The sequence below is a fragment of the Chelonia mydas genome, chromosome 2 (assembly GCF_015237465.2).
Source record: "Chelonia mydas isolate rCheMyd1 chromosome 2, rCheMyd1.pri.v2, whole genome shotgun sequence".
NCBI classification, from domain to species: Eukaryota; Metazoa; Chordata; order Testudines; family Cheloniidae; genus Chelonia; species Chelonia mydas.
In genome coordinates, this window is record NC_057850.1 from 242,996,109 (window position 1) to 243,007,107 (window position 10,999).

The 10,999-nt window shown below is 37.9% G+C and overlaps 1 protein-coding gene across 6 annotated transcripts in view; it reads left to right on the forward strand.

The window, feature by feature from the left end:
- Positions 1-10,999, forward strand: part of LMBR1 (limb development membrane protein 1) — a 153,699-nt gene that overhangs the window by 133,380 nt on the left and 9,320 nt on the right. For all 6 annotated transcript variants that reach the window (XM_037891074.2, XM_037891075.2, XM_037891076.2 and 3 more), the window contains 2 exons: positions 730-796; positions 6,729-6,890. In XM_037891074.2, the coding sequence (XP_037747002.1) occupies positions 730-796; positions 6,729-6,890 (229 nt within the window). The remainder of the gene's footprint in view (positions 1-729; positions 797-6,728; positions 6,891-10,999) is intronic.

Consider the following 10,999-nt stretch of genomic DNA (forward strand, 5'->3'; position numbering starts at 1 on the left):
AAAACAAAAATATAAGTAAATAGCAAGGTAGGAACTTTTGTATCTTTAACAGATATTTTATTTACTTGTTAATTGTTATAGAACCAGAGCTGAACAAACTGCTTTCAGGAAACAGAAACATAAGTTCAGTTTCAGTAAAACTGCACACAAATCTAACATTGCTGTGCTGTTAGATTGTTTCTTTGTACTGTTTGTTTCAATTTACCAACAAAACTCAGCGGAAAGGAAACATTTTGTCTTCTAGCCTTTTTATAATTAGGCTCTAATCCTGCAAGCAGTTAAAACATGCTTAACTTTAGACACAAGTCATCACAAAGTCAATGGAATGATTCATGTGCATAACGGTAAGCACATAAAGTATTTGCAGGATTGGGGCCTAAATTTTTACATGAATGATGGTTGCTTTAAATGATGCAGTCACCATTTTTGATGAAAGCCTTTGGTGAGCATGTTTAAAGATTAAAATGTAGTATTTGCTTCTCTGCTGGTTTTAATAAATATCTGACCTTGTCTATTGTCGTTGGAAGTAAAAATTTTGTGAATGACACTTACTGGAGATGTCTAGCAGAAGCAAGAACAAATTAACTTTACATAATCTAAAATAAAATTATATTTTTAAGTCTAATTCACAGGATGTAGCTTTTAGAAACTGTTTTTTGTCAGAGCTCAGCTGCCCTATTTCATTCAGCAAAAAACCTATTTTGATGGGGGTGTTCTTGTTCAAAACAGATAATTGGAAACTGTGTGTCAATCTTAGTGCTCAGCTCCGCTTTGCCAGTGATGTCAAGAACACTGGGTAAGTTTAATACAAATATTTCAGTATCATAACAGCAAAGTATTTTTACTATGTTGTATGTTTTCATAATGTTTTGATGCAGGCATTTAAATGAAATGACCCAGGAAAAGTCAGACTTTGGATATATATTAAAATAATTTCCATGGTGTTTCTCAGGAACTAAATTACTTCATAGTTTTACTTTGACAGTCTTTGCTGAAATCAAATGTATACACTTCTCTAAATCCTAGGGCACCATGAATTATACATATAAATAGGGTGCACAGAATTCAGTTTTTTATTTTGGGGGATTTCGATGGATAATATAGATGTTTTGTTTTTAAGCATTTTTGTTTTCAATTTTTATTTAAATTTTCACAGTTGCAAGAGATTGAAGGGAGTCAGACAACAAGTATTTAATGATAATAGATGTTAAGATTCAAAAAGTTAAAGTTTTATAACAGTTAAAACACAAATTGTCCACATTACATCAAAATACACAAAATAAATATTGTTAAATCAAACCCTAATAAATCTATGTACATTTCTGTTATTATTTATGGAAATGTTTTTTCTTTGTATTTGTAGTGTGTATGGTGAAATTTATGTTTACCAACATTTACCAGTAAAAATGTAATCCTTCCAAGCCTACATATAAATAGCAGGATCACACATTTTGTTAAAAGAGGTGAAGTATTTTCTAGAAAATACACTACTTTTTCAGATGTTAATCAGAAGATCATGGTTTCATTTAAAATTCGGATTTAAGGAATATCTTTTTAAAGGGCTTTAGTCCTCTTAGACTATTTTTTCTTGCTTTACTTGTATTAATACCATAGCTGGCTTAGTTTTTCATAGAAACTAAAGAATACTATTGTTCTGAAGGTAAACTTGCAGACAATAAAAAGAAAATAGATTTGAAAACTTTTGAAAGGAATGCACAGTTATATCATGTCTATCTTAAAATTGGTTTTTGTCTTCTGTAAAAGTGTGAACTTCATCTGAGTTCATATAGATGTCATAAGTGGATGGCACAGCAAGCTATCTATGGATGAAGCAGCAAGTTAACGCCTTGAGCATAAAGGTTTATGAAGTGTTAAACACACTTCATGTATTTAGCTTTCTTTTATAGTAATAGAAAACCAGTCTATTGTTTTTGTTAAAATAATTCTGCATATCGTCCTTGCCCCTCTAGGTTCATATGTTAAAAGCTAAACTTCGGAATATTGGTGGGGGGAAGACACCTTTATTTCTGTTTAAAATTGTCATCTATACCTGTCCTGGAAAACTGGTGCAACAGATTAAAGAGAGAGCCCCCTTGTATTTGAAGTGCATTTAAATGTTCAACCTTTCAGACTCAGGCCTAAGTGCCTAAATATAGGCTTGTAAAGTCGTATGGCAGCATTTGAATAAGTCATCTGATTTTGGGTGATGCAGAGCACTTGCACCTTCTGTGAACTTCACTGAGATTTGTAAGTGTTGGCTGCTTCCAAAAATCAGGCCACTTACACTTTTGGTGTTTAAATGAGAGTATAGGAGTTTAACTTCAGACAGTCAGATTTGAAAACATCTAACTTCTGTTCCATTTAGACTCTATCTCCATGGCCCCACAGTTCAGACTATGGGGTGTGAAGGGCGGCACATGCTAGTGGGCTGTGCTGTAACTCCCCTTTAGGACTCGGTCAGTGTGAATGAGGTACCTTTTAATTTGTGCCCGCAGCATCCACATGGGGGAGGTATAGTGCAGCATGCTAGTGTGCGCTGCAGTTCCCATCACTGTAGTCCGAACTGCAGGGCAGTGTACGCAAGCTTTTAGTTGCAAAAAAAAACAACTACTACTTAACTAAAGTGCCACCACATTAAAAACAATTGAGATTTCCCAATAAACTAGTCTAATAACTACATGGCATATTGTATACAGTCTTCTTATGAAGAATCCCATTTTAAAGGGTCCAAACAGGCACTCACAAGTCTGTTTCTGCACTGGGTCCCATTAATATTCAGTGACATTCCAGGACTCTGTGTGTGAAACAATAAGTTGTTTGAAAGATCGTATTCTAACCCAAAGCTCTCACCTTTTAAAATAAAATAAAATAATCCATGTTTAATATCACAAATGTGTACATTTATATCTTGACATTCTAAATTTCACAAAAAATCAAAATAATAAATCTAATAATTAAAGATTTCCAATCTTAAAATCAAGAGCAAATATGATAATGATCTGAGAAATGAAACCACTTTTTAACATCTAGACCAACACACAGTGTTCAAATAGCAATGTTTAAAAATAGAATTATGGCATTTGTATTGTGCTACTAATTTTTATGGCATTTACCATTTTTGTTTGTCAAAATCATTGGTTATGTACTGTAATTAAGATTAACAGTTGGTATTAATACAAGATAATTGTATTGAGGAAAGTGTACATGCAGGGTGCAACTGTTACATAGAAAACAAATTAATGGCAAAACTCACTTAAAAAAAAAAAAAACTTAACAAATGAAATTCCTGGATAGTTTGCCATAGAGATAAATAAGAAAATGGAACAATTAAAACACAGCTAACAAATGCACAGACACAGCTGTCCAAACAGGATTAATAGAGTGTATTAGAGTACAGTGAGTCATGTGGTGCTTTGCAAAATATCAACATGCATTGCATTACATGTTACGCCCAGTGGCACTGAATAGATGAAAAGAAATAAATATGTTAAACAGATTCATAGTCTTTTCACAGTATTAAAAAAGCAAGTTTCTAGACTATAAAGAAAAAGTAGGATTTCAGCATTATGGGAAAGGCAAACTGGGGAAAGTTATCAAGTATTTCACGTTTTAACTTTTTTTAATCCAGTCTTTGAATTTAAGATGAAGTATAGAGAATTGTTACATGTATTTTAGCATTCTAACTAACATTGTCAACTCTTTACTGCCATATTCAAGGATTTGGGGGGATTTTTAGCAACAAAAAGTAAAAATGAAAAACCTAGTTTTTCAGGCCTTTTCAGCCTTTCTTTTACTGCTCCTGATTGGCAAGTGCTTGATTGTCCGCACCATATCATTTACCATTGTGAAATGAACTAGGGAGCAGAGTAGTTGATAAGATAGGAATTTAGAGCTACAAACAAAATTGAGTTTTATGTCATAAAATTACTGTTTTCCAGCATTCTTTTTCTCTAGGATTTTATCATAAGTATTGATTTGAAATTAAAACTGAAGTTGTGTGTTAACTTAATGCTGTATTTTTAGAATTCTTAAGTTTTAAACATACATTCTGAATTTTAAAATGTCCACAGAATATTTTGTCACTAATACTTTTTATGTTTATACTTATGGTACTACAATAGACTCTTATAGTGTAGTCTCATTGGATGTTTTTCCCCCTGAAAGGGCTGTATACATGCTTTTTTAAATAGATAAGGCAATAAAAAAAATCAACTTGCATAAAGGCTGATTTTCCAGATAAGCATATTAAAATATATATTTATTGAAGATTGTCAAGAAATATAGGCTATAATCACTTTTTTGCACCTGCTGTCATTGAGACATGGCACTCTGTCCCTCTGATTTGTCTTCCAGTGATGCCTTCTCTTTTGAAGACCAACTGTCCTCGCAATCCCTTCCTCTTCAAGAGTCACTCTTGTATTTTGCAAAAAAAACCCTGCTTTGACCCCACTTAAATATCCAACTAATGCACCATTTCCTTTTCCCACCTCTTACTTCAGGTTTCTGGAGTGAGCCTTGTTTCCTGCCTTGAGTTTCTCTTTCAAACCCTCTTGTATGCCCTGCAGTCTGACTTCCACCCTCTCCATTCCATTGAAACTGCGTTTAAGGTCAATCTCAACTTCATGGTCAAGTCTAAAAGCATCTTCTCTGTATTTATCTATCTTGATCTGCTTGCTGATTTTGACTGTCAGTCAATTCCTTCTCCTTGTGTGCTTATGAATCTGTATTCTTTGTTCACCTATCTCTTTGCCCTTTCCTTTTCATTGTCCTGGGCAACTTCAATCCTTTCTCCATTATCCCTTAGGGCTCTTTCCTTAGTCCCCACCTTTTTGCTCTATAATCTTTCTTTCTTGTGATCTTGTACCCTTTGTGTTCTCCTTAAATACTCAAGCTGATCCCAGTCGTTAGCTGCTCCTTTTCTGGCTAGGTAAGATGGCTGATGCAGAGGTTTCAAGTGGTGCATGTTTTTTAATGCCATGATATGTCATGGACCCGCCTAGAGTCTCTGGGCCAGGGTCACTGTACAATGAGGCACATGGTTTGTGCAGCTCTGGGCCAGGATCTCTGTACAATGAGATGCATGGCTTGTGCAGCTCTTTCCCCTTGACCTCGGAAAGAGATGGAGTTGAAGTGTCATCACTTATCACTGCAGGTTAGTATACCCAAGCCTGAACAGCACAGTCTTTCCAAGTCTGTAACCTTTTTGGAATTGAGTTGTTGTTCAAAACCTGCTCCCAAGAATCTCAGATCTGAGGGTTGGTTGAGTTTTCAAGGAAGCTTGGTGTCTGGAGGTCGTGTTTTCCACATTTTGATGTTGAGGCCAGTGAATACTCTTTCCCTTCACCTTATTCAGAGGTAAGACTGAGTTCTGAGGATAAATCACCACAGGAGGACTCCGTGGAGTGAGTCCAAGGGGGAGATTGTTTTGGGCATTGCCTCAACACCCTACACCTTTGCAGTCTGTCTTGATGTGGTCTTCTTTGGCACAGACTGCCTTCTTGGAACTGACTTGTGTTAGACCTGACACAACATGGATTTGGAAAACTTCCTGTTTCCTTTTCTGCTTCTTCAGTAGGCACTCGGAGCTTGGTAGCCCCTAGAGTTTGCTACCCTGGCATGTGAGTTGGAGCCTGAGGTCTACCTGGGAGCCGTCAGGATTGTGAGCTTTACTCATTTCCTCCTCCTGTGTGACTCCTATCTGACTGCAGCACTGGCACTAGGAGAGGAATTGTACTAGGAGAGGAAGTCTTAATACTTGATTCCAAAACAGTGGATCTGCAAAGCATGTATGCAGCCCTAATGTTTACTGTACCATGTGGTTTTGTGCCTCTCTTGACAGGGCACTTACTGCTGCAAACAGATATCTGAAAAAAGCAGTGTAATAAAAAATCAGTCATACAGAAAAATAATGTAATTTACAGTTAATGCAGACAAAACTGCTTTTCTAGTGATGTGCTATTCTGCTGGTTCTTACGTTGCATATAATTTTTTGAATAAGTAATGCTAAACATTCTCATGTCATGGAAAAAGCAGCAAGTTTCAGAACTAAACGAGGCGTGTGTGTGTGTGTAAAGCAGCTAAATCTTAATTAATGTTGTCTTTTGTGAAAGGCACACAATTCTTTCTGTCATTTTTTGATATAAGTAAGAATTTTATGGAAGCCTGACATCAGGCTTCCATAAAACAAAATGGCTTTTATGATGATTGATTTAAGATAGTTAATTTCCAAATTATATTTATTGAAATTGGGAAGGACTTCTTTGTCTTGAATTTATAACATTGTTATTTCAAGACCCACACGTTAATCAGCCTTTTATCCAAGTCACCTAAGGTATTTTGTTATAGTTATATAGTTATAGTATGGCTAGCAACTCTATGGTAGTAAAACAAGACCCAAATGACCTTCAAAAATGGTTGGTTTTGCATCTTTGACTGTACATCCATCTATCAATCATAGGGATTTTTATTGTATTTTTCTTTAATACAGCACCAAGTACTAGAGTTAGATATGTCAATCTCCTATATTTTCATAAAAAGGAAAGGAGTACTTGTGGCACCTTAGAGACTAACAAATTTAAGGTGCCACAAGTACTCCTTTTCTTTTTGCGAATACAGACTAACACGGCTGCTACTCTGAAACCTATATTTTCATAGTAATTCAAAAATGTTTTCAAGAATATTTTTAAATCTTATCTCTTTTTAAATGTTCAAAAATGTAACTTTAACAGGAATTACCAGATTTGATCTGCTTGGAGACTTTGGAAGGTTTAACTGGCTGGGAAATTTCTACATTGTGTTATCGTACAATTTGCTCTTTGCTATCGTGACAACTCTATGTCTGGTGAGAAAGTTCACCTCTGCTGTGCGGGAAGAGCTCTTCAAAGCATTAGGTAATATGGTAAAGGCATTTGTCCTTTATTTTAACATCTACATCTTTTTTTTGTTGCCCCTTTTCATCATAAAGTTTCCCAAGTCCCTACAAACGTATTTCAGCTAATTCTTGCTCATAAGCTAACCAAATGGATGTGCATGTAGACAGCCTGAGTTGTAATAGAACCTATTTGCCATTGCAAAAGAGTTGTTTTTCTCACATAAACATTTCTACCCTACCCCTGCATCACACTATACCTTCTGGCTAACGTTTGAATTATCTTCATTACTGCTGTACCTTCAGGATGTTTGTGAATGCATGTATTTTAGAGCAAGTGCTCAGTCACACCCAGTATAGTTACGGCTGCAAAAAAGTTTGTTGTAATATCTTTCTTCGTTCACTCATAACTTATTTTAAAAAATCACGTTTTAGGCTGAAACATTCCAGGCTTGGTCTCTCCCAGAAGGGAATTGAATTCTGTATCAGTAATATTTTCATCTTTTATTTATAATTTCAGAAAAATAATCCTAACATTAACAAAGAAAAAGAAAAATCATAAGTTATTTATCAATGACTTTAGCAGTACTTTTTATTCGTTTAAACAGTTTATCATAAAGATAAAAAGGTCTGAATCCTAGGAATCAGTCATTAACATAAAGAAATAAAACAATTGGAAATTCTACAAGTTAACAGAGTTAAGTTTACAGAGTTAACCAATCTTCTGAGGAAATGTGCAAGCTAAGATTGAGCACACAACCTTTACTCTGCATTCCTGTATATTATGATATCTTCAGTTTTCAGAGTATTGCCAGGATGGAACCATAGTCTGTGGAGTTCCTGGTATGCACAATCCCAAGTCAGATCCATCTCAAAAGTAGTTGGGTGGTATTCACATGCTGCCTCACAGAAAGGAACATTCAGCCCTATGGTCATAAAAGATGCAGTTGTATTGACCCCATACTCTATCCCTTTGTACTCTGGCTGATGGAGGGCTATGAATCCTAGGCTCTTCCCAAAAGAATATAATAGTGCTGTGCCGACAACCTGCATTCCTAACTAAAGTTGCCTTCTGACTTTTACCTAAAACAGTTTTTTAACTTCCCAGTAATGTTCTTTCCTAAGCTTTGCTTACTATCAGGAAATGTTAGACTGCATAGCTTAGTAGTTTTTAGCTACTATATACAGAGAATGAAACCTTTACATAAATCTATTGAAGACAAGCCTAATGGGGATACAATTTCTACTCAGCTGGTCTAAATGGATCAAATTGTGTATGCGTGCTTGCTAAGAATTTGCAAGTATCTAAAAGTCTTAAAACACATTCTACAGATCCAAGACCATTTCTGCAGTATGATTTTTCAAATGTTTCTCTCATTGCGATATGTAGGACAACTGCCCAGAATTCAGATTACAGTATGTTAATTCTCTTGACTTGGTTTCCATGACTTGTGATCAGTTCAGAAGAACAGTTCTGCTATCTTTATTTAACTAGCTCTCATGAGAGCCACCTCCTTTAATGGATTTTGCTGCTACTTAACCTCACAAGTGTGGGGCTTTGTGCTGTAAATATTCAAGGGAGAAAGCTTGCGCTGTGTAGGTTGACTGCCTAGATACAGTGAATGGCTAGCCAACTACAAAAGCAGTTTCTCCTCCCTTGGTGTTCACACCTCAACTGCTAGAAGAGGGCCTCATCCTCCCTGATTGAACTAACCTCCTTATCCCTAGCCTGATTCTTGCTTGCATATTTATACCTGCCTCTGGAAATTTCCACTACATGCATCCGACAGAGTGGGTATTCACCCACGAAAGCTCATGCTCCAATACGTCTGTTAGTCTATAAGGTGCCACCGGACTCTTTGCCGCTTTTGTCTAGGTACACACTCCCCACCAACTGTACCAACTTCTTCAGGCTCTTGAATGGAATTTGATTAAGTTGAAAGATCCAGAAGTGAGATTTAGACTGCTGTTTCTTATAATCTTGGGTCTGAACACTCAGTGCTGTGAAGGTGCATGCCTGAGACTCCAGTGGTCACTTCTTCCCAGAGAGTTGTGACTATAGCAAGAAAATATAAGTGCTCCTTAGAGTGTGGATCTATCCTGTCAATGTGTTCGAAGAACCATGGATTCTTAGTCAGTAGTCTTCCTTTGTGCTCATATTTTTTCGTGTTGTAATCTAGAAAGAATCTGTGAACACATTGCCAGTATTGTTATATGTATGCATTACAAAGGGATGGAAAGAAGATTTTTTTTTGGTTCAGTCTTACCTGTCACATTTTATGATTGCGTAATTGCTTAAATATAAAATCTTAACACTTCACTGGTTGGTTTGTACATGTTTTTTTTGTGTGCACACACATGTAGGTAATCTGTGACAATCTGATGTATTATACAGACTTCCATTAGTATGAATTGCAGATGAGCACCCGCTAATTTTTCTCCAGCCCCTGAGTACCCATAGAGTCAGCGCCTATGTGTTTAGCCTTGAGAAAAGATGACTTGAGAGGGGAATTTGATAAATCTTCAAATATGTTAAGGGCTGTTATCAGGACAATGGTGCGCAATTGTTCTCCATGTCTGCTGAAAACAGGACAAAAAGTAATGGTCTTAATCTGCAGCAAGGGCAATATAGGTTAGATATTAGGAAAACTTTGTAACTATAGAGGTAGTTAAGCTCTGCAATAGGCTTTCAAGGAAGATTGTGGAATCCCCATCATTAGAGGTTTTTAAAAACAGGTTGGACAAACGACTGTCTGGGATGGTCTAGGCTTACTTGGTCCTGCCACAGCAACGGGGACTAGAATTGATGACTTCTCAAGATCCTTTCAGTCCTATCTTTCTATGATTCATCAGTAGATCTTGTGCTAGGAATATGTATTCAAGAAAGCTTCGTCTTAGTTGTTCTTGATAGACGTGATACACTGCTGTTAATTTCTTGTTTATCTGTTTGGTTTGATCTCCCTATTCATTAGATAGGGACTTGCCATGAAAAGAGGATTTTTGAGTTCACCTTGTTCAGTGCCTTGAGTATCCTATTTTATATGTCATTGCTTTTGATTGCTAGGGGAATAGTTGTGACTTTGGGTAGGGAATGAGGATCCAAGAGTGGGGAAGTTCTAAGATGGGATATTCATTTTGTGCCCTTAGAATTCAATTTTTAAAAGACCTGAACTTTAGGTTCCAAAGTCCATATTTAGACCACTAAGGGTAGTATTTTTAAAAGTACCCATGGAACTTCTGCACTGAAATACTTTTGAAAACCCATCCTTAATTGTTTAAAGTGCAGATTTAAGAGCTTAATTGTAGGCTCCTGTTTTTGAAAATGTTCATAGATCATAAAACCAGAAGGTTGTGATCATGTAGTCTGATTTGCTGTGTGACACAGGCCTGAGGACTTCCCGGAAGTAATTCCTGTTTGAACTAGAGCAATGGTTCTCAACCGGGGGTCGGCGAGCCCTTTCAAGGGGGCCCCGTGGCTGAAACCCAGATCCCGATTCTTGGCGGCCCCCGCAGAGCTCAAGCTGGGAGGCACGGGGCTGAAGCCCCAATCCCCAGCACCCCCGCAGTGCTGAAGCCGGAACTCCCAGGAGGAGCAGGGCTGAAGCCACGATCCCTTGCACACCCCACGGGGCTTAAACGGGGAGCCCTGGTGCTCCCTGTGAGGCAGAAGCCCTAAGCCCAAGTGCAGAGTTGTGAACATGGAGGGCATTGCCACCCCTCACCCCCTCAACTGCAGCGCAAGAGCCCGGCAGTCCCTGGGGGGCAAATCTATACCACCTCTCCCCCTCCTGTCCCTGCCCCCTGGCCAGATCGGAGGCAGGAAGCCAGAGCCGATGTAGTGGCAAACAGCTCCCTGGCAGAATTTCCTATCTAGGTTGTACTGAGCCTGCTCACCCGAACTGAGCACGCTCAGTAGGTGTTGGTGCCAGCTGCTGTTTTTGCCATTACACCGGGCAGTGCGGGGCAGCTGCTGCTCTGGCTGGTGCCATGGAGCAGGCAGCCACAGAGTTCTCTCCTCTCCTGCTGGTACCCCTAAAATTAAAGCTGCTTCTCAGCTCCCGAGTCCCAGCCCCCTTTGCTCTTGCAGAGACATCCGGTAAGAGCCACCTTGGTGGGGAGACCTGGCTCCGT